Source organism: Mus caroli, chromosome 12 (genome assembly GCF_900094665.2).
Source record: "Mus caroli chromosome 12, CAROLI_EIJ_v1.1, whole genome shotgun sequence".
Taxonomy (NCBI): domain Eukaryota; kingdom Metazoa; phylum Chordata; class Mammalia; order Rodentia; family Muridae; genus Mus; species Mus caroli.
Window position 1 is genome coordinate 78,512,879 of NC_034581.1, and position 23,263 is coordinate 78,536,141.

At 44.0% G+C, this 23,263-nt stretch overlaps 2 protein-coding genes across 4 annotated transcripts in view; one reads left to right on the forward strand and one right to left on the reverse strand.

Annotated features, from left to right (window-relative positions):
* Dnal1 (dynein axonemal light chain 1) overlaps positions 1-15,879 on the forward strand; it is a 28,175-nt gene extending 12,296 nt beyond the window's left edge. For all 3 annotated transcript variants that reach the window (XM_021178986.2, XM_029484895.1, XM_029484894.1), the window contains exons 4-8: positions 649-704; positions 5,252-5,307; positions 9,773-9,899; positions 11,587-11,727; positions 13,548-15,879. In XM_021178986.2, the coding sequence (XP_021034645.1) occupies positions 649-704; positions 5,252-5,307; positions 9,773-9,899; positions 11,587-11,727; positions 13,548-13,588 (421 nt within the window). In that variant the 3' untranslated portion in view covers positions 13,589-15,879. The remainder of the gene's footprint in view (positions 1-648; positions 705-5,251; positions 5,308-9,772; positions 9,900-11,586; positions 11,728-13,547) is intronic.
* Positions 15,880-21,406: 5,527 nt separating this feature from the next.
* On the reverse strand, positions 21,407-23,196 carry Pnma1 (PNMA family member 1). The gene is made up of 2 exons (XM_021179113.1): positions 22,071-23,196; positions 21,407-21,964 (listed from the first exon to the last, which is right to left on the reverse strand). The coding sequence occupies exon 1, from the start codon at positions 23,194-23,196 to the stop codon at positions 22,135-22,137; it is 1,062 nt and encodes a 353-aa protein (XP_021034772.1). The 3' UTR covers positions 21,407-21,964; positions 22,071-22,134.
* Between the last annotated feature and the right edge of the window lie 67 nt (positions 23,197-23,263).

Genomic DNA, 23,263 nt, shown 5'->3' on the forward strand with positions numbered 1-23,263 from the left:
CATCTTTTGGACAGGCTGCCTCCAGAGGAATTAGAGAATTTCTTCCCAGCCATAGCATTAGATTTAAAGACCTTCCTCTTTCCACTGGTAGTGGTCAAGAGTGGGTGAGTAGCTAGAAAACATGCGGCTTTAACCCTTTACTTACCAGGTACTTATATAGTAACTGCCTTTGCTTTTTCAAGCAGATTAAAAATGAATAATTCCTCCTCAAGTCAAATCATGAGGGTAAGATATATGTTCTAGGGTTTCAATTTTGGCCCTGCCATTTTGTAACTGTGTAATATTGGGAAAATTGTTTAACAGCTTTGCACCGCAATTTCATTTATAAAATGCAGTAAAAATAATATCTCAAAAAATGAAATATTTGATCAAAGAATACATGTACTAAACATTTAATAGATAACACAAATTGCCCTTTAATGGTTTGTTTTTAATTCTCTATAATGAGTGTGTATTAACTCTTATAATCAATGAGGGAAAAGATTTCAAAATGAAGGATTAAATTCTATGACTGAAGGGGAAAAAGGATTCAATATAAAAAGAAACATGAATTTAAAATCTTCCTTGGGCATTACTATTAATAAATAACTTCTGACATTCCACTTAAGTTTTTCTTATTAATTAAAAATTTTCTTTGTTTTTTTAAAGGAAGCTTTCCCTGTCTACAAACTGCATTGAAAAAATTGCCAACCTGAATGGCCTAAGTAAGTGACCCACAGTCCAGATGACTCTTGGGCTTCTAGTCATGGGGCAGACATTCCGGGGACACTGTGTCACACCAGGGGCTGGCACCTGTTGTGACCACAGTAAATGTCAGATGATGGAATCTGTATGTAAACCATGTCTTAAGTTTCCAAAAGAAGGAAAGGGTGGCACTGTGAGACCTGAATATTTTAAAGTCTGGTGAAAGCTTTTTTTTTTTTTTGGTTTTTAAGACAGGGTTTCTCTGTAGCCCTGGCTGTCCTGGAACTCACTTTGTAGACCAGGCTGGCCTTGAACTCAGAAATCTGCCTGCCTCTGCCTCCCAAGTGCTGGGATTAGAGACGTGTGCCACCACGCCCAGCTGGTGAAAGCTTTTATATATTTAGAGTTGAGATGACTGAGACCACCGGCTTTCTCACTGTGTATGTTTTTTTCTTTTGTTCAGATTTGTTGTGTGTGCTGTGAACCTTTGTGTTAAGTCCTCACTCCCATGTTCTGTTCCCCTTACCCTTGTGAATGGTGCCACCCCCTCCCAGTGGCCTCTGCTGCTTACTTCCTCAGTTAGTTCCCAGTGGCTCTGCACCTAGTGACTTAAGCAACACATTTGTTCTCTCACAGTTTTAGAAGTTGCAAATAGGAAATTAGTTTCACCGAGCCAAGAACTGAGCCTCCCTCTGAGGTTTTTGGGAAGAGTCTTTTTCTTGCTTGTTCTGTTTTCTGGTGGCTGCCACATTCTTTGGCTTCTGAAGGCATCATACCAATTTCTGCTTTTGCGGTTCAAGTGCCTTCTGCTCTGTCTGTGCTAAAGTCCTGCCTCCCTCCCAGGGACATGCGTGTACTTTCAGCTTACCCTTGTAGTAAGCATGACCCCAGCTCAAGATCTCTCTCTCTCTCTCTCTCTCTCTCTCTCTCTCTCTCTCTCCCCTCTCTCTCTCCTCTCTCCTCTCTCTCCTCCTTCTTTTTTGTTTTTTTAATTTTTTTCAAGACAGAATCTTTATGTAGACCAGGCTGTCCTTGAACTCAGAGAGCTCTGCTGGCCTGTGCCTCTCCTGTGGCTCTATGGCAAGGTCATTAGACATCTACAAAGGACTTTTCTGCCCCACAGAGCAGCAGTACAGGCTCCAGGGACTGGCATTTGGTTTATGGCTCTCTTCTCACCCAGCCAAGCCCCACTCCAAGTTTACTCCTGAGTTGTGTTTATTCTCCTCTGTGAAGTACCATGCAGATAATTGCTGCTCTCCATTTCCAGGAGCTGAATCTTCAATGTAGCACCTTATTAGCATCCCTGTAGTCACAGAAAACAATATATTGGAATTTATTATGTTTCCTATAAATGTACAAATCAAATGCACAAACTGGGATAGTTTGGAGAACAACTTATGGCCTTGTAGCATAGGTCCTAGTGTGCATTTAAAATGTGATCTTTTTTATCTCTGTCATAACGTACTAGATTTGCATGTTTTGGGTGTTTTGCATGTCTTGGGTATATGTAAGAACACATGTGTGCATATTGTTTATGTTTAAGTCAGAGGCTAACGTTAGGTGTAGTTCTTCACTACCTTCCTGTGTAAAAAAGGCTTTCTTATAACTGGGCTATGGTGGTGCACACTTAATCCTAGCATTTAGGAGGCTGAGGCAGGTGCATCTCTGAGTTCAGTGACAACCTGGTCTACACAGTGAGTTCCAGGACAGTTAGAGCTACACAGAAAAACCCTATCTTGGGAAACCAAAACCAAACCAAACCAAACCAAACCAAACAAAAGAAGACTTTCTTTTCTGGCCAAGTAGACCAGGCTAGCCAGCCAGCTCAGGGATCTGGCCGTCTTCGCCTCACTAGGTCTTGGATTGCAAGTGCACAACACCAGCGTTTTCATGGGTTTGGGAATGAGACTCAGGCCTTCATGCTAGCTCTGCACTGTCCACCCAGCCTACAACACACTCAGCTGATGTCACGGCCTATCAGAGGACCATGACTTGTGTTGTTTGAGAAGCCTGGCCTGGTGACAGTGGTGACACATAAGTGATCCCGTCTCTTTCTGTCCTTCAGTTAGCTGTCACACAGATGCCAGAGTTCTCATTCTGAAGGCACCATTCTCCACAGCAGAGACCTTTCATCAGTGTCTAACGTTCCTATCTGAATCAGCTAAAAGCTCACACTGCCTCGTCCTCAGACGGGGCTGGACCAGCGCTGCCTGGTCGCTCTCAAACGGGACTGGACCATTTCTTTGATGACTTGGTTGTTGGTTTTCTTTGATTCATTTGTTTTTGTTTGGAACATGGTCTCGCTGTGTAGCCCTGGCTGTCCTGGAACTCACTATGTAGACCTAGTTAGCCTCAAACTCATAGAGACCCACCTGCCTCTCCTTTCTGGGATTAAAAGTGTGTGCTGCCACTCCTAGCCATACATTCTTTATGACTTTTGTATGTTTGCTTATCCAGTGCTCCTCACTGAGTACAGCCTTGTCATCTCACAGGAAAAATCCGTGAAAAATTAAGGTCAGGGTCAGTGTCCCATCAAGTGCCACAGCCTCTCTAGGACCTCCCAGAACTCCACGTTACAATCTTTACTTTAGAGTATTTATAATTTACCTTGGGTTTTAACATTTGCCTACTAATGCAGTTAATGTAAAGATATGTAAATTATGGAATTTTATATGGTGCATATAAAATGAAGTCTAAAGCTGGGTATGGTAGTGTGCATACATAACTGAGCTACTTGGGAGACTGAGGAAGGCGTTTGAGTTTGAGGCCAGCATGAGCACCTCGAAGGACCATGTCTCAAGAATAAACCTTTGTTTAAAGAGGAACAACTGAAGCTAGGCATAGTGGCTCGTGCCTACAACCTCTACAGCCTCAGTATGTGGGAGGCTCAGGGAGAATGATCCCTGAGAGTTCAAGACCAGCCAAGGCTACATAACGCATTCTGGGTCATCCTGTCTCAAAATTGGGGGGAGGCTGCCAATGAACTTCAGTGTAGAATGCTTGCCTGACATATAGAAGGCCCTGGGTTCAATCTCCAGAACTAAAAACAAAACAAAAAGCCCCTCAATAAAGACTCTCAGTGGTCATAGTTGGGAAACTGCGCTGTGCCTTGTGGCGTCTCAGCAGGATCTTCATGCTAGGCAGACAGACTCCGTACTCCATCCGTGGTGGATGCTCAGGAGAACCCGTAGGGAAGGCTTCGCTTCAGCTCATGGCTCCAGAGTTTCAGTCAAGCTCGGCTCGACTGTTGCTTTGGGCCTGAGACAAGGTGGACACCATGGCAGCATGGCGTGTCAGGAAAATCAGCTGTGCTTCCCAAAAGAGAGAGGAAGGGGTCACACACAAGACATGTCTTCTCAGGCTATACCCACATTGGCCTGCTGCTTCCCCCTTGTCCCCACTTCCTATTTCTTACCATCTCCCACTAATGCCACAAGCAATTGATCTGTTGATCGTGACTCAGTCAGTTCCCCAAAGTTCTGCCTCTGCACACGGTTGCATTTGTAACCAACCTTTAACAAGGGAACATCTCATATCCTAACCATAGTCTCTATCCTAATCACTCTGCACCCCATACCTTAGTGCCCTTGTTGAGTATTTGGGGTTGGAGGGCGGTGTTAACTATTACTAGGCCTGTGTCTCTCACGGTGCTCTTATTTCCATTCTGCTGGCTCCACTATTTCAGGTGTTTCCTTTGTCTTGGTGTCTTTGTAATTAAAGTCCTCAGATCAGAGTCTCTTCTGTTAAGAAATGGTTTTGTGGCCAGGCAGTGGTGGCACACGTCTCTAATCCCAGCATTTGGGAGGCAGAGGCAGGCAGATTTCTGAGTTCAAGGCCAGCCTGGTCTACAGAGTGAGTTCCAGGACAGCCAGGGCTACACAGAGAAACCCTGTCTTGAAAAACCAACCAACCAAACAAACAAACCAAAACAACAACAACAATAAAACAGTTTTGTGCCCTGCATATTCAGATGCTGCTGTCTGTCCTAGAGATCCAGGTGCAGTCCAGATTTTGTTATTGTCATTATTATGAAGTATTTCCTGACTCCATATTTTGTAAAACCATGTTCTCCATCATCTTCTGATTGGTCAGTGAGAAGCTGATCAGTCTGTTTGCTGGGTAGGAGAGGAGAGAGAGTGGGGCTGAGGTGGGAGTGGGGGATTCACCATGAGCTTGTCACTCGGGGTGTCACTGTGAGAGGACAGGCGAATCAGGAGCAGCCAGGGAGAGCTAAAATGCAAATAATGAGCACATAGCTGGGAAGCAGGCTAGACCAGCATAGTGGTAGAGTAGCTCAGAACTGCGCACCTCAGTGCCTGAAACCTTTTAAAGGGGCAGTCAGTTAGCCTTCAAACTCACTTTACACTCTTCCAACGTGGGTCTTCAAGCTTGGCAGCACATGTTGTCTAAACCCTGCCAGCTCTCCTGCCCATTTTGTAATAGAGCGTCTTTAATTCAGTGTGTAGAGATACTTATTTTATAAAGTTCCTTATAACATGTTGTTCTACTAGAGTCATGATGTTGTGTATATATTTTTCATAACCAAAATGCTTTGTTTCCACAACAGAAAACTTGAGGATTTTGTCCTTAGGAAGAAACAACATAAAGAACCTAAACGGACTGGTAGGTTATGTATTTCTTTATAAAAAGCATACTCTTTTTTTAAAAAAAAGAAAATATTTTTAGATGGTAGAAACTTTCCAAGTAGAACACCAACTATGCCAAGTATCAAGAAAGCCCTGACAGTTTAAAACTGCCCCCAGCTTGCTGGGCCACTTATATTCTCATTGCTTTGTAGCCAGGAAGGTGAAGCTGCACAGTACATGCTGGCTTGTATCTCTTTATTCTTATTCGTCTATTTTCAGTATTTATGTATTGTGTGTGTGTGTGTGTGTGTGTGCCATGGCATGAGTGTGGATGTCAGTTCCCTTCCACTTGTGGGTCCTGCGCATTAACCTCAGGTCATCAGACTTGACAGAAAGCATGTGTATACACTGAGCCACCTCACCAGGTCAGATTCTCCTTTTGAAATGTAATGTGCAATTTTCCCGTGTAATTCGCACAGCATATCCATATGACATGTTCCCTGAATGCCTACATTGTTTGCTTGTGTGTATATGCCATGCATGAGCTTACATTATAGGAGAAATGCTATCAGAGAATTGTACAGCAGGTGGTGGCGATGAGGAGATGGGTTAGTAGGTAATGTGCTTGCTGTATAAGTGGTGGAACCTGAGTCTGCATCCCAGCATGCAGAGAAATTCAGCATGGGGCACACTGTAATCCAACAATGGGAAGCAGAGATGGGAGGATTCTGAGAGCTCAGGAGCCAGCCTAGCCGACTGGTGAGCTCTAGGTTTAGTGAGAAGCCCTGTTTCAAAAAATAAGGTGGAAACTGATATAGACATCTAACTTTGACCCCTGGCTTCTACACATACACACACACACACACACACACACACACAGACACACATATGCACATACACCAAATAGAGTTTACCATGACTAAACATCCTGAGTTTAGTTTTACATGTATCTAAGTATTAGACATTATTTCTTTCTGTTTCTCCAAATGACTAGCAATGTTTAGAAAAGTCTCTTTGGGGGCTGAATGGATGGCTCAGTGGTTAAGTGCACTGGCTTCTCTGGTTGAGGACCCAGGTTTGGTCCCCATTCCCACCTGTCAGCGCACACCATTCTGTAACTCTAGTTCCAGGGATCTGATGCCCTCTGTTGTCTGCTGCAGGTACACATAAATAAAAAGAAGTCCTTTTTAAAGTCCCCTTCCTTCTGTCTGGGAATGCTGTCCACTAAAGTCTGTGTGTGAGTAAGCTCCTGCTTGGTTAGCTTCCTCTTGTCCCTTCCATGAGTCCCTGCTGCCTATCTGATGCCTTCTTTTCTTTAGCTTTATATTATTTTTGATATCCACTAGGATGAGTTCTCTCTCTTTTGAAAATGTTTATGACTTTGCTTGAGTGTTTACTATGGAGAAATTTGGGAATCACTTTGTTGAATTCATGAATATAAATTCCTTTTGGAAATCTTAATAGAAATGCATTAAATGTATAGACTTATTTGATTGATGTCTTTATAGCAATACATTTTTCTTACAGGAAGATTAGCTCATTTTGTTGTTCTTCAATACAATTATTTGTAAGTTTTCATTTCTATAAGGTGGTGGTTCTCAATCTATGGGCTGTGATGCTTTGGGGGTTGAACAACCCTTTCCCAAGGTTCACCTAAGACCATCGAAAACAGATATTTATGTTATGATTCATGAGAGTAGCAAAATTACAGTCGTGAAGTAGCAATGAAAATAATTTTATGTTTGGGGGGCACCACAATACGAGGAACTGTGTTAAAGGGCTGCAGTATTAGGAAGGTTGAGAACCACTACTATAGAGCCTTCTACACTTCTTGAGCAAAAATGTATCCCGAGGAATTTTCAGTTCTTATTGCTGCAATAGAAGAGGTAGCTTTTCTTCAACATATATAAGATAAAGGGCTATTTTTTCTTTTTTAACGTGCAGCTCAGTGGTAGAGTAAGGCCCTGTTTAAGTTCAGAGCTGCTTAAGGGAGAAATGGCCTAGTCCTTGTATACTTGGCATCAGTTAGTTAAAAATAGTCCTTAAGAACTTAGAAATCGGGCTGGTGAGATGGCTCAGTGGGTAAGAGCACCCGACTGCTCTTCCAAAGGTCCAGAGTTCAAATCCCAGCAACCACATGGTGGCTAACAACCATCTGTAATGAGATCTGGCGCCCTCTTCTGGAGTGTCTGAAGATAGCTACAGTGTACTTACACATAATAAATAAATAAATCTTTAAAAAAAAAAAAAAAAAAACTTAGAAATCGGGCTGGAGAGATGGCTCAGTAGTTAAGAGCACCGGTCCTGAATTCATATCCCAGCAACCACATGATGGCTCACAACCATCCGTAACGAGATCTGATGCTCTCTTCTGGGATGTCTGAAGACAGCTACAGTGTACTTACATATAATAAATAAATCTTTTTAAAAAAAAGAATTTAGAAATCACACATCCTAAAGTCTTACAAGCAGTGTAACATTATCTGAATCAAACAATAATGATCTGTTGCTGTATGTTCCAAAATGGTCTTAGCATGAGCCACACCTCCTAACATACTGCTCACAAGAAGTCCCAGCGCGGGGCTGGTGAGATGGCTCAGTGGGTAAGAGCACCTGACTGCTCTTCTGAAGGTCCAGAGTTCAAATCCCAGCAACCACATGGTGGCTCACAACCATCCGCAACGAGATCTGGCGCCCTCTTCTGGAATGTCTGAAGACAGCTACAGTGTACTTACATATAATAAATAAATCTTTAAAAAAAAAAAAAAGAAGTCCCAGCGCAGCACTGAGGATGGAACCCAGAGCACAGGCGTGCTAAGGCGTGTCTTCACTGTTCATGGAGACACGAGAAGGGCGGAGATCCAGGGCAATGAACTTGTAAATAGTGAAACTTAAACTACCTGAAGACTCACTCTTTTGCTCTAAAAGTTATGTGTGATATTGTAATTAAACCATTTGGGAGAAGATGTCAGAATATTAGTTTAGAAATCTTAGTTAAGTCACCATTTTCTGGTTTAGGAGTGCCAAGATGGAGTGATTAAAATTTCTTCACTTTCTACTTGGAAAGTTAAAACTAAGATGAAGTTTGGGTTGAGATGGCAGTGTTAACCCAAGGCTACCCTGTTCTCAACTTTTCTCCTAGTTTTGCCAGGATGAAGAATTCATTAAGGATTTTATTTTTCCATAGTCTTTCAAAGGACAGTTACCCAGAGATAGATCTGGGCCCACCAGACATTTCCATAAATGGCTATGTAAATTGTCAGGGCTGAAGGAGGCACACAAATAGAAACAGAGTGGGTCCTACCCAGCACTTTGTTTTAAAGGAAAGGATCATTGCATTTGTCTGTTACTGAAAATCTTTGTGCAAATGGTGATTGCCTAAAATTTAAGAGATGGTATAATATAATAACTTTTATTCTAATAGAAAGATCAAGGGTTTAATCCCAGCACTTGGGAGGCAGAGGCAGGCGGATTTCTGAGTTCGAGGCCACCTGGTCTACAAAGTGAGTTCCAGAACAGCCAGGGCTACACAGAGAAACCCTGCCTCAAAAAACACAAAAAAAAAAAAACCAAAAGAAAGACAAAAGAAAAGAAAAGAAAGGAAAGATCAAGTGTTTAAAACTGAATTTTATGTATCAAAATGATAACATGAGGCCTAAGGACATAGCTCAACTGGTAAAGTGTTTTCTGTGCAGCATAATTGGGTTGTGTTTGACTCTTAAAAAGCGTGATAGTGTGTGACCCTAATCCAGAACTGGGGAAGTCGAGACTGGATCCCTGAGGTGTTCTGGCCAGCCAGCCCAGCCAGCCCAGCCAAATTGATGACCCCCAAGCCAATGGAGATCCCAAGCATAGTTCTCAACGAACTAGGTAGGCAGCTCCTAAGGACTGGCACACACACACACACAGGAGTGAGAATGCGTGGGCTGAGGTTTGCGCTGTGAATCTGAGAGATAGGATAGGATAAATATAGCAAAATGGGCATGGTATGTTCTGAATATATGGGCACTTAGAATGCAAAATTCTCTCAGTGTTAATAATTTTTTCTCCAATAGATGTTGAGAAAAACTTGAATTTTAGAGCAAGTTCTGGGACTTAATATAAATGAGATCTCAGTGTCCTACATAATACAAATAAATGAAATTGGTTCATCTACTTTTTATGTTTTCTTAGGACCAAATAATATAACCTGGAAGAAAGTAATTTAGAACTACTATTCAATATAGATGATGGAGTAGTGCCATTATTTCTCCTCTTGCAATCTCAGTAGCTATTCTGAATGCTTGTGAAGCTATTGGAGAACAGAATTTAGATCCACTTAATAGGGGAGGGAATGTTCTGTTTGTTCCTTCATGAAATATAACGTCCATGGCATGTCAGCTCTTCAGCAGGTGGACTGGCAAGTCTCAGATCTCTTTAAAAACCTTTCTGTGTGCTTGTAAGGGAGGATACAGGCACTCAGGTTAAAAATAAAAGTGTAAATCCAATGTTTTCCTTCCTAGGAAGCAGTAGGAGAAACACTGGAAGAGTTGTGGATCTCCTACAATTTTATTGAGAAGTTGAAAGGGATCCATGTCATGAAGAAACTGAAGATTCTCTACATGTCTAATAACCTGGTAAAAGACTGGGGTAAGCTGAGCGTGCTCCTACAGGCTCCTGCTTCCTGTTTGTAGAAAACAGCCAAAAGGAGCTAGGTGTACAGCGATGCACAGCTATAATCCCTGTACTCTGGAGCCTGAGGCAGTTCAGAGTTTAAGGTAGTGAGACTTAACTCTCAACACACTAATTCAAAGAGAATCCCTAGTCAGGGGAGAGCACATAAAATAGGGCTCTTTCAGTTTAAAAAAAAAAATTTATTTATTATTTTTTTTCTTTTCTTTCTTTCTTTCTTTTTTTGTTTTTTGTTTGTTTGTTTGTTTTATGTTTTTTGGTTTTTCGAGACAGGGTTTCTCTGTATAGCCTTGGCTGTCCTGGAACTCACTATGTAGATCAGGCTGGCCTCAAACTCAGAAATCCGCCTGCCTCTGCCTCCTGAGTGCTGGGATTAAAGGCGTGTGCCACCACGCCCTGCTAAAATAGGGCTCTTTATTTCTAAATGCAGAGAAAAACAGCTTTAGGGGAAACTATAGAAATTCCAAATTTTAAATACGAGATATATATTTAACTATTTACTTAGGCCTTGGAAAATGGTTCATGGGCAAAGTGCCATAAACATGAGGACCTGAGTTCAAATCCCCAGTACCCATGAAAGCTGGGAATAGACAATGGGCATCTGCAGTCCCCGTGGTCATAGGGTGGGGAGGACAAAGGGTTTGGGTCTTGATGGGACCAGCCAGTCAAGTGGGATCAGTGAGCTCAGGTTCACTGAGAGGTCTGGTCTCTCAAAATAAGGTGCAGAGAATTTGAGGAAGACATCTGATGTCAACCTCTGATACACACACACACACACACACACACACACACATTGACTTATAGTAAATATGATTGTGTGGGTCTTGGACCTATTAATTGTGAAAAAAAATGTATCTTCCAAAGGCTGGAGAAGTTCATTTAGATGTAATGAACATGGAAGGCTGGTGTGATGCCTACATTGTTCTGCCTCTTTTGTGTGTCGTTCTTTCAGCATGTTCTAACACCCTACTGTATACACCATGAACTAGGCCAAGAGCGGGTGGATGGTGTGTTTGTTCCAGCCTCCAGGTAGTTCACAGCTGAGAGGGGACATGGGGTTTTTTGGTTTTTTTTTTTTTTTTTTTTTTTTGGTTTTTCAAGACAGGGTTTCTCTGTGTAGCCCTGGCTGTCCTGGAACTCACTCTGTAGACCAGGCTAGCCTTGAACTCAGAAACCCGCCTTCCTCTGCCTCCTGAGTGCTGGGATTAATGGCGTGTGCCACCATGCCCAGCTGAGAGGGGACATGTTTAGTAAGCTAGTATTTCTAAAAGTGTTACAAGTTCTGTGGTGAGAATTTGGGTGAATTGCTTTAAGAACTCAGAGATGATGGGGTGTGCGGAGACTAAGGGGGGTTAGCTTAGCTTCTGATGCAGCACCTCAGACACTGATTGCTGTTCTTTGCAGCATGGAGCCTTCTCTGTTCCCATCATTAGGGCAGTATTAAAGGGAGAAGAGAGGTTTTCACACACCCCAATCCCATAATTTCCTCAAATAATGACTTTATGTGGTAAAGCTTCTCTTAATCTTCAGAATCTTACCACTTCCCTGCATAGTCACAAATGGAGCTAGTGACTGAATTCTGTCCCCCAAGCCCCGAGAGTGTAACCCTGAAGTTTACCAACGTGGGAAGTGTCTGTGCTTGCAGCTGAGTTCCTGAAGCTGTCTGAGCTGCCGTGCCTGGAGGACCTGGTGTTCGTAGGTAATCCCCTGGAGGAGAAACACTCTGCCGAGGGCACCTGGATCGATGAAGCAACCAAGAGAGTGCCCAAGCTGAAAAAGCTGGATGGTGAGTGTGAGGACCAGGGAGGGGGGGAGTGGGGGGTGAGGGAGGTGGGGGACGACGACACTGGGCGTGGCTTCTGCCAGTGGGGTTGGCGGCTCATCTTACAAGTCTAGACAAGCCTAGAATTCCCTATGTAGTCCAGGCTGGCCCCAAACTCACAAGTTCTGAGGTTAAAGTCACCACACCCAGCTATAAGAAGTCATTCTTAATACCTCTCTTGGTTGATGCCATCATTATAGAATAAGCCATGAGGAAAAGTTTATAGGTCAGTGGTCCACAAGGACTCTGACAGGTGTATCTATTGTTCCCCTTCCCAGGACTCCTGTAGAGCATACACACACTCTCTCTCTCTCTCACACACACACACATGTACACACACACAGACACAGGCGCATGCATGCAGTGTAGAAATGAGATGTCCTGAGGCTTCCTGCCACAGCCGTGTGACACACCCGTGTCATGGGAATGGGCATTTTGTTTGGTTGTTTTTGTTTTTGAATGAGGTCTATGGTGATTATAAGAGTCTCTCCTTAAATAAATCACAAGAGTTCATTTCCTCCCAGTGGCATTAAAAGCCAGGGCCAGAACCACCACCCCCCCCATTCCAGAACCCCTGAGTCCCTCTCCTGCCATCCTTGGGAAGAATCATTGCCACCTTCACATTATCCTGTGCCTATTTTTCCCAGTTTCCTACGTTTTTCAGAGACAAAGGCAAGTATGTCTGTGGTCTCCTTTTGCGTTTCATTCGTCCCTAAGACCACCATGCCCACTCTGACTAGCCCAGTTGACTGAAGGAAGAATGGGAACTACGCAGTGGTGGCTGCAGTGGTGATGGTGACCACCATGCCGAGTCAGACACTTTCTATGTCCCTTTATCACTCACTTGTACTGGCACTCATATCCAAAATAGAGGACCTAGGCGCTCGTCCTCCACGACACACTGTCAAGACGATAGGTGCAGCTGGTACACTTGTTGGGGACCACCACTAAGTTTAAATGCTTTCAACATGTATGATCACCATAATCAGGAAAATGAACGGGCTGGGACGGTGGCTCAGTGCTCAGAGCTTGCCTTATATGTGTAAGTCCTAATATAAGGGCTTGAGCTTGATCCCCAAAGCCCATGTAAAAAAGCTTGTGGTCCTAGCACAGAGGTGAACAGGCACATGCGCACGCTCACATGCGCACACACACACACACACACACACACACACACACACGCACACACACACACACACACACACGCACGCACGCACGCACGCTCGATGAACACAATACGCTAAGGTTTCTTGTGCTCTTTGCGCTCCCTCATTCCTTCTCCCACTCAGTGTCTAGATCAGTCTACCTCAGAGCTTTAACCGAGCCATGCTAAATGTTCCCCTCTCCCCCCTGTAGAGACAAACCTAGGCCTAAAGTGACATGACACGGATAACAATGATGTGCTAGCTCTAAATGCAGGCTGTTCTTGTGACCCTTTAGATGACTTAGACTGCATTTGCAGCAATGAATAGTCACGTTAAAAAAAAAAAAAAAAGAGGGCCAAGAGTGGTTACAGTTGCCTAGAAGCAGTGAAATCCTTCCTTTAAGGGTGAAACAAGCCAGGCGTGGTGGCGCACGCCTTTAATTCCACTGCTCAGCAGACAAAGGCAGATGGCGCACACCTTTAATCCCACTGCCCAGGAGGCAGAGGCAGGTGGATCTCTGACTTTAAGGCCAGTCTGGTCTACAGAGAGTTCTAGGACAGCCAGAATTACATAGAGAGTCCTTGTTTAAAGAAAACAAAAAAGAAAGATACCAGAAATAATTTTTTTTTTAAATTTTAGGTACTCCAGTAATTAAGGAGGATGAAGAAGAGGAAAGCTAAGGCTGTACTTTTCATTTTGTGTTAATTTATTTAAATGTTATGAGAAAAATAGATAAGTTTTGTATAATTGTCTATTTTAAAGGTTTTGTGGAGCAGAGTTCTTAAGATAAAACACATCTCTCACTTCCATCCTTTAAGAAAAACCTATTCAGTGTTTCTCCCGCAAACCAGTAGCACCAATTGTAGTCAAGTCCAACCTTGGGAACTACAGATGTCCTGGTCTTGTCCAGTTAAGTACGTCACCTGTCTCCCAGTATTTATAAACCAGTCATTTTTTAACAGGAACGGACTTATTATTTGTACTCAGTTGCTTAGTATTTCTTAGCCCAGGTATTTTAAAGATAGACAACTTTCCCATCCATAGAAGGTTCAGGCCCTTACAACTCAGAAGCACAAATGCAGCACCCATTGCTTCAGAAGCAGCGCGGTAAGAGGACGCATTCCCCTTAGAACACAGCGGTATCTGGACGCAGGAGCCCAACATCTAGTTGGAAACACTGGTCCGAAAAGGAAGAATGGCTGCCGTGGAGGCTTCTTGGCTCATGGTCTATTTTCTTCCTTTTCCAAAAATGTGTGCACTGTCAGCTGGAATGTAGGTTGTGCACCATGGATGCCGCTTAAGTCATCATGTACAACCAGACACCCCATGGTCCCCATCAGTGGCTAACGCAACTGGCAGGATCACTCCTTGGTAGTACTGCGACTACATCAACTCTTGTAACGTTGCTTTATGTAGATTTTAAGAAATAATTTCTCATGTGTTTAAAGCAGTAGTCAATAGTCCTAAGTATCGACCATTGAGATTTTGAAAACCTTCACCCTCCTGATTTACCCGGATGCCCTTTGCTTTACAGTTATAAGGGTACACACTTAAAGACTGAATTTGGTACCTATAAATAAGTGAGACAGTATTTCAAGATATATTTTTGAGAAGATCTAAGTGAAACAGCTTTTAAAGTGTATCATGTAAGTGCTGTGGAGGAAAGAGCGAGGTGTTTTGGGCAAATGGCAATATGTTGTAGATTGTCACTATAGGTGTCTTAACCTCAGACCTGCAAAGCAATAGTTAAGTGTGAAGAGTATAATTATCATGTAAGAAAAATATTCTGAAACCTGTAAAATGGCATCAGCACCAGATGAAGTCTCCAGTGGGCCAAGATAGAATCATTGACTGATTGTGGAGTAGTCAGGAACCCCTGCCAAGCTGTGCCTAAAGTCTCAGCCAGAGGCTGCCGATTCTTGTCCCTGTCTCCACGTGGTTCTCCCTGAAAGTCACCACAGTGAAGGGGCAGAGTCTTTTGTTTCTGTTTTTAATGACTACATAAGTAGCCTTGGTTTGAGAACTTATAGCTATCATTTCATTAAAAATGACTCGATTTCTGTCAGAAGGGACCACTGCGTTGACAATCAACTCTAAATCCATACAAGAATGCCTGGTTGTGGGCTGGCGAGGCAGCTCAGAGGTAAGAGTACCTGTTGCTCAGGACCTGAGTTTGCTTCCCAGTACCTATGTGGAGGCTCACAGCTCCCCTGGACCTCCAGGGGCTCTGATGTCCTTTTCTGGCCTCCCACACACATGTTGCACAGACAGACATGGAGGCGAAACACTAAATGCATAATCAATTTTTAAAAAGAATACCTAGTCTAATATCTTATAGTGTTCCTTTTTAGCTTTTCTGATGGGGAGAAACTTTACCCTGACTGGCTTAAACGTTCAAAACCATTGGCATTTCTCTTCTGAGCAACAGTGGTGAGACTTCTTGGTGGTGCAGAAGGCCTATAAACTTAGGGGACACTGTTGTGGTTGCTTGTAGTTTACACAGGCAAGCCCTGTTCCCGCTGATGCTGTGCTTCCTGCAACGCACCTGGAGTGAGGGCAGGAAGGGGATGGCTTCAGACGGGCTCTGTGAAGTGACTTACAGATGTGTGTTTGTTTCCAATTCTGTAGTTGGGAAACACCCCTCCCCTATTTCTCAATGTCTTTTATTCACTGATGGTTCTCAGAGATGTGCAAGGTGCTTTTCTGTGTCCATTTCTCTCTCTCTCTCTCTCTCTCTCTCTCTCTCTCTCTCTCTCTCTCTCTCTCTCNCACACACACACACACACACACACACACACACACAAACATTTTCGGCTCCTTATCACAAATATTGGAATGACTTTGATGCAGCTATGTTCCTGGAATTAAAGCCAAAATGCATTCAATTTGAAAGTGGAAGGACAGCCTGGTCTACAGAGTAAGTTCCAGAACAGCCAAGGCTACACAGAGAAAACCTGTCTTAAAAAACAAAACCAAAAAGAGGGAGGGAGGGAGGGAGGGAGGGAGAGAGGGAGGGAGGGAGGAAAGGAAGGAAGGAAGAGAAAGAAAGAAAGAAAGAAAGAAAGAAAGAAAGAAAGAAAGAAAGAAAGAAAGAAAGAAAAGAAAGAAAAGAAAAGAAAAGAAAGAAAGAAAGAGAGAGAGAAAGAAAGAAAGAGAGAGAGAAAGAAAGGGAAGGAAGGAAGGAAGGAAGGAAGGAAGGAAGGAAGGAAGGGAAGGAAAGAAGGAAGGAAGGAAATGGAAGGCTGGGTACCTGAGAGAATTAAGGCTGTCCTCGATGTCCTTGTCCTCCTCATCTTCCCTGCCCACTCTGATCAGCCCTGAAATCTTTTACTGAAAAAAAATGTCGTTGAGGAAGGTGGGGCTTATGCCATTCAGATAGGAGATGGAACCAACTTGGAATAGATGTTCTCTGTGATCATTTGAACTTCTAGTATTATAAATAGTGGTAGGGTGCAGGAACACCCAGTATTTTAATTTTTCACAGTCAATATGATATTGGTATGTTGGAGTTGTACTTCCTATGTCTCCTGATCCTGAGCTAATGACCATATTATCTAGCTAGGCCTTGGAGGGCTTTCCTACCTGTGCTTACGGCACCAGAGATGCTCAGTGTGGCGCTGTTTACAGTTAGGCTGTATGTCTCACTTGTGGGCCGTGCACTGTGTGCAGGTTAGCTGCAGCCCTGTCCTTTACTCCCTACATGCCAGGAGCTCCTCTCCAGTTATGGTTACAAAAGATGGCTGCAAGCGTTGCCCACTGAGCCCTGGAGCAGGTGGGACAGCCAAATTCTCTAGATAGGAGCCAGTGTTTCCTGTCCCAGCATTCCTCTGTGCAGGCTGGTCAGCTTCAGTCTGTGCCACTAGCATTATTGTAAGAGAAGGTGACATTTTACCATCATGGCTGGAGCTGATCAGGTATGTTGCCCTTTTATGCAATGCTCAGTTTCATGTTCCCCACACAGCCTTAGAAGCTCAGGCCTAGAAGCTGTAACTTCTGCCTGTAGGATTTCAACTCGAGTTTCTTGTCCCCTGCTCCTGTTAGGACAATGGTTGATCAGTCAATCTACCTCTGTCACTGTCAACAAAACCCAGCTTTATGATGGATTTTGTTTTGTCTCTAAAGCTTAATATTACATTTTAGAAAATGTGTCATCCTGAGCAGACTCTTTTGCACAGTCTAGACTGTCTTGTATTGAGAAGTTAGCTGATGCAGGTGTCCAGTGCACCTGACCAGGAGGGCGGCGCTGTCCCTCACCACTCAGTTACTTGGAATGATTCCCAGGGCCGCCCTAACTGTGGCTCTGGAATGGAAGTTTCTGCTTGAATAGGTGTTTGTTGTTGAATGGGTATTTGTCAGGGGTCTGAAAACAAGAGGGAGCATTGGAAATAAATCTGTCATTGGCTCAGAGTTGGTGACAGAGAAAGCAGGGAATCTTTTACCTGGGTTTTTCTTGAGGTCAAAACAAACGAACGAACAAAGCAGTGAGCCGGCCGAGACAGTTTGCATGTCATCATTCACTTTGAAAAATGGGTGAGGAGTTCTTGTCTCTGACTGAGGTAGCTGTTCCGAGTTCACTGAGACCGTAAACAGTAACACGGCAAGGGGGGGAAACCTCTCCTTCCCTTTCAGCCTCAGATACGCATGTCCTTTGTGTGGGCCGAGAATGAGTCTGTGACTAATGAAGCAACAGCCGTGCAGCAGAGTCGGGTTATGTGTGGCAGCCGACGAGGTCATGGCCCATTACCCTTCCTTACCCAGTGTGAACAGCTGCATCAGTGATCACTGAGCCTTCAGAGTTCCATGTCTGTGTCCATCACTAACTGTAAGCAAGGAAGCAGACAGGAAAAACTATAGACTTCTAGCCTGATAGAACACAGGAGAAGTCCTAATCGGATTCTCATTGATTTCCCATATTGGGCAGATTAGAGGACCCAGACAACCAATTATGATCTGACAAATTTAACAAGAAGGAAGAGAGAATAAACTATTTTTAAAATAGATTTGCACTTTAAAATTATGAGTGTGGCTCTTAGGAATGCACACAGGAGTCCAGACTCAGACTTCAACCTTTGTCCACACACGCTGCAGTTGCAGTCCGTCTTCATGCTCACTTAGGATTTTCTGCCTTTCTGATTTGGGTTGTATCCGAGGTCATCCCTCTGGGAGGGTGTAAATAACTTTTCTATTCAGAATAGAAACTTTGGTTTGGTTTAGTTTGGTTTTGGTTGTTCAACACAGGGTTTCCCAGGCAGTCTTGGAACTTACTCTGTATGTAGACCAAGCTAGCCTCAAACGCAGAGATCCACCTGCCTCTGCCTCCCTAGTGCTGGAGTTAAAGACATGTACCACTACCGCCTGGCCCATATCTAGATTTAAAATTTTCATTTTACTGTTGTCTACATTACATGGTATGTCTCCAGTCAGTGGGAGACCCTGCCTATGACGCTGATGCCAAGTGGTACCACTCCTGCCAATGGCCAGTGGAGAGCAGAAGGCACCCAGTCCACCTGCTTCTCTCAGGTTGTCGTTCATGGCCAGGAGCAACATTCGCAAAGCTTTGGCTTCTAGACCCATGTTCACTCTGAAGACCGTTGTAACATCTGTTAATGCTTTGGTAATAATCTTTTCTACAGGACTTTTGTAGCATGACTTTATGACTAAACTTATTGTGCATTAAATTATTTAGTAATATTGAGTTTCTGAATGTTACTTTGTGAAACTTGTTTTAAAATAGTAATAAATCATGTTATTTTATAAAAAAAAGAAGTCCTTTGGTTACTATACTCTAGTTAATATTAGAGTAGCTTTCATGATATTTGGTTTCTAAAGCAATTCAGCTTTTGAATAGTAGAATCCATGCATGTGGTAACAGGGCCAGGGAGGAGAGAAAGGGAGAGCAACCAGGGTGCAGAGACACTTAACTCGCATTGATTGATGATTGATTGATTGATTGACTGAGGCAAGGTCTCAGGTGTAGCCCTAGTTGTCCTAGAACTCACTCTGTAGGCCAGGCTGTTCACAAACACAGAGATCTGCCTGCCTCTGCCTCCCAAGTGCTTGGATTAAAGGTGTGCACAGCACACAGCTGAATCAGTCTCTGCTAATTTCTTCCTCAGCACTGGTGAGAATGTCCTTTGCTGACTTTCTAACTCACCCATCATTATGTGACCACTGGAAAGAGGATTCCCATGGTCAGCAAGCTTGCCTGCCCGTGACCATCCCTAGTAAAGGTTAGCCGAGAGACCCTTGAGAAACAGGGTAACCCCACAGTATCAAGAGCACCATACATTTGCCAGTGTAGTCTGTGCTGTCAGTCAAAATGTACTTTAGTTACAGAATAAAACTGCCATGCAGTTTCTATGATCCCACTGGTCTTTGAATATACCTTCCTAAAAAAATCAGAATTTAAAATTTTTTGAGCTTATAGAAAGAAAACAAATCAAATCAGTTACTTTTAATTCACTGTTTTCTTACTCAAAGGATGTGTGTCTATCAGCATCTCAGGAGACTGAGGCAGGAGGCTAGGCAAGTTCAAGAATAGTCTAGGCTACAGAGGAAACTCAACTCAAAGAGACTGGGAAAGGGGAATGCTCACGTGTTTCGTATTCCGTAGGGATGTGTGGGCCTTACATTTAATTAAATAGTAAAATACTTTTCCTCGTGGGATGCAATCAATCAGCTATATAAAGAAAGTATTCTAAACATGGTGGCACAAGCCTATAGAATACCAGCCCTGGGGAACATGAGGCAGGAAATTATAAGTTCAAAACCAACCTCAGCTACATAGCAAGTTGCAGGACAGCTTCCTTTGTACAATGTGAGACTTCTAAAACAACAAACCAGAACAAGGGGCACAACAAACCAGAACAAGGGGCAGTCCTGCCGTACAGTGGTAAAGTGCTGGACCTGCATGCGCGTGATCTTAGCTTCACTTGTTGCTACTGAAGAAGGCAATCTAGCAACCACTGAGGTGAGGTTGCATTGGCAGGACAGGGTGGGCTGGTGAGGTGTCGTGGCATGTAAAGGCTGTCACCGTAAGCTGCCAACCTGAGCTTGATCCCCCAGAACTACTTGGTGGAAGGACAGAGCTGATGCCTACAAGTTGTCCTGTGTCCTCCACATGTCTTTGCCCACAATCAAAGCGAGTACTATGTTCCTATGTGAAGCCAAGGATGCCGACAACATGAAAGATGCAGACTCCATCCTTGTTTTTAAGAACATATATCTAGGGCTGGTGAGATGGCTCAGTGGGTAAGAGCACCCGACTGCTCTTCCAAAGGTCCAGAGTTCAAATCCCAGCAACCACATGGTGGCTCACAACCATCCGTAACGAGATCTGGTGCCCTCTTCTGGAGTGTCTGAAGACAGCTACAGTGTACTTACATATAATAAATAAATAAATCTTTAAAAAAAAAAAAAAAGAACATATATCTAAGTGAGAGTGGTTGGTTAGCTCGGGATAGCGGAATTCGAGCTTGTATAAAAGTGTAGGAAGTCAAATCTTACGTTGAGGGACCCACGTGGTAGAAGGAGAAAATGGGTTCCTGCAAGTTGTCCTTTGACCTCCGTATTCATACCATGACATGTACACCAACATACATACACACAATATTTTAAAAAGAAAAATCTGGACCAACACATAAGAATATTAGCATCCACCAGCTAACAGTCACAATTAACAAACAGCAGAGTCCTGTCCCCCACCCCCACCCCACCCTGCCCCGCCCCATTCTCTGCACACTGGTGCGTCCATGAAGCAGAACCTCAGAGATTGACAGTGCCTATTACCCCAGCTCTAGTCTCAGACCCTAAGAGAAAATTCCAGGGCATTTCCAGATTGACCCGGGAGCTCAGAGGTGGGCATCTGCAGACACTGAAACTTATAAAATGGCTATTGGGAGACAAACACTTTGCACACAAAGTGGACTGGACCATTGTTTCTGTGCTGAAACACTGTCAGTCACACAATGACTTTAAAACAGAAAGGTTGCTAGCTAACCTAAGCCCCAATTCAATTTTCTATCAGATTTCATAGAAACATCTCTCTTCGGTCATTATCACTTACCTTGAGGAAGTCATGTGGAAATTGAACCCATTGAAAGGTAGATGTGGTAGTGTATGCCTAGAATCCCAGCCCCCAGGAGGTAGGCAGAAGGATCACAGGTTCAAGAGCAGTAGCCCATGCTACACAGTGAGACTGGATCTACAAGAAATAGCTAGGTGTAGTGGCTCAAACCTGTAACCCCAGGACCGCTGCAAGTTTGAGGCCAGCCTGGGCTACAGAGTGAATTTCAGGCCAGCCTCAGCTACAGAGTAGGACTGTGACAAAACAACCAAGGAACCGCCCAACCAAGATGTGTAGGTGACACTGCAACTTAAGTTCATATTCATAGCAAGGAGGGTAATTTTTGTTTTGTTTTACATGAACAAAAGTCCTTGTTAGGAGAAAAATATACGGAGCTAAATTAACTGAAAATTTTTATACGTGTCAGGAAAAATGAGAACTTTCAAATTTTTATTTGTATACATCTATTCAATAACGTCAAACTTAGAACCCTTAGCATTGACCAATTATTAAATGACTAATCTTTGAAGTGAAGGAAGTGTAGATTGGGCATGGCCACTCTCCCCAGGACTTCTGTCTTCCACCGTGAAGAACTGATTGTGCAGCTCTGTAAAGGCCTGGTTTTTTCTAACATGCCACTTTTAGTCCGAGGATCCTTTTCAGGGAAACTGATTCCAGTGTTGAGCCGTGAGGAATTAGAAATCCGCATTTTTCAAGATGAGTAATATCCTCTAATAGAATCACATTCTTTCCATCGATACAAATTGGGAACAATTTACAGTAAAACTATCCACAGTGTTAGTAACAAACACAAGAGTTTGTACTGTACAGTCTGTGAACCTGGCGCGCATCAGAACTTGCAGCTTGGCAACCATCTTGACAGGAAGTGTCACAGCTTCATGTTTTCTTACAGCTGTCAGAGATGTCCCCAGGAGGGCTGGCATCAAGCATTCACTTTAGGCAGTAAGGACCACCTTTACCGTTGCAGCTCCTGTCAATCACACAATTCTGTGAATGTTACAGGAATATGCGGGTCTGACTTCCCCATCCCATCCCTCAGAAAACAAAACCAAGCCAGGAGGAGGCTGGGTGCTTACTTTGAGTGGCAGGCTTAATAAAATGTCACAGGGATATCAAAAGCAGCCTGGCCAATCCTAGGACTCAGAAGTGTCCCTCCAGGCCTAACTGCAAGAGGGCGGCCTCGGCCTCCTCCTCTTCCTTCTTGGCTTCCTCCTCTCGAATCTGCACCAGTAACTGGAAGAGGTTGGGTGCGGGCCCTTCCGCAGCCCCAGCCAGCCACAACTGCCTTCGGAGGGCCCCACTGTGGTTGGCCCCAGCGATGACCTGCTCCAAGCGAGCCTGGTTCACGTTATCTTTATCAATGGCCCCCTTGTCTACTACCTTTTGCAGCAGAGGCTCCAGACGGATAACATACGAAGATAACTTTTCTCCTGGGTTCTGGTAAGTGTTCAGAAATCTGACCTGTGCATCTCTAGAGCTCTCCACACTCCCAAAGACCTGCTCAAGAGCCTTCAGGCATTCTGCGGTCGTTATGGTAGGGTTGTTGGTCTTGAGGATGCGGATGACGTCAGCAGCGGGGCCTCTCAAACTCTCCATCAACCGCCGTCTCTTTTCTATATCCGACACCTGCCATTCCTCTATGATTTCATTCGAGTGCTCCAGCCAGGAATCAAAGGTTTCCTCGCCAGGCCCGGGAATGTCCTTCCCGGAGAATAACGTCAGCTTCTTATACCATATGGACTCAACAAGAGGTTGAATAACATTACCCAAAATATAGTTGAGCATCTCTGCTGACATTTCCGGGCCTGGAGCTGGAGCAGGGTTCTGAAACCCAAGCACACGAGCAACATCTTGCACAGTCCACCCTTCCCTAGATAGAAAGAGATGCAGCCTTTCCAAGAACTCTGCGTCGGAAGTGGGGGGTTTAAACACCACTTTCCAGAGCCCTCCTTTGCCTGGCATCTCCCTGGGTATCAGGGAGTAGTCCACTGCCCCAGTGAGCTCTAACAAGGCTGCTTTAGCATTTTCTTCCCTCCAGAACATTCTCCCCAGTACTCGATAGGATACCTGGGGCATCGCGGCATGGAGGGTCTCTTCGATTTCGGTCTCATCACAGTTCACAGGGATCCCCCAGACCAACAGAGCTTTCTGAGAGTTCACATCCATTCCCCTGCACCAGTCTTCCAATAGTGTCATAGCCATTTCGCCCAACTATTAAGAGTGCCAGTTCTACAGACACTGCTTGGACTGGCTCACGAGGCTATAGGGC

Bases quoted from the DNA above. Each gene is read 5' to 3' on its own strand.
- Pnma1 (XM_021179113.1), bottom strand. From the start codon at position 23,196: ATGGCTATGACACTATTGGAAGACTGGTGCAGGGGAATGGATGTGAAC.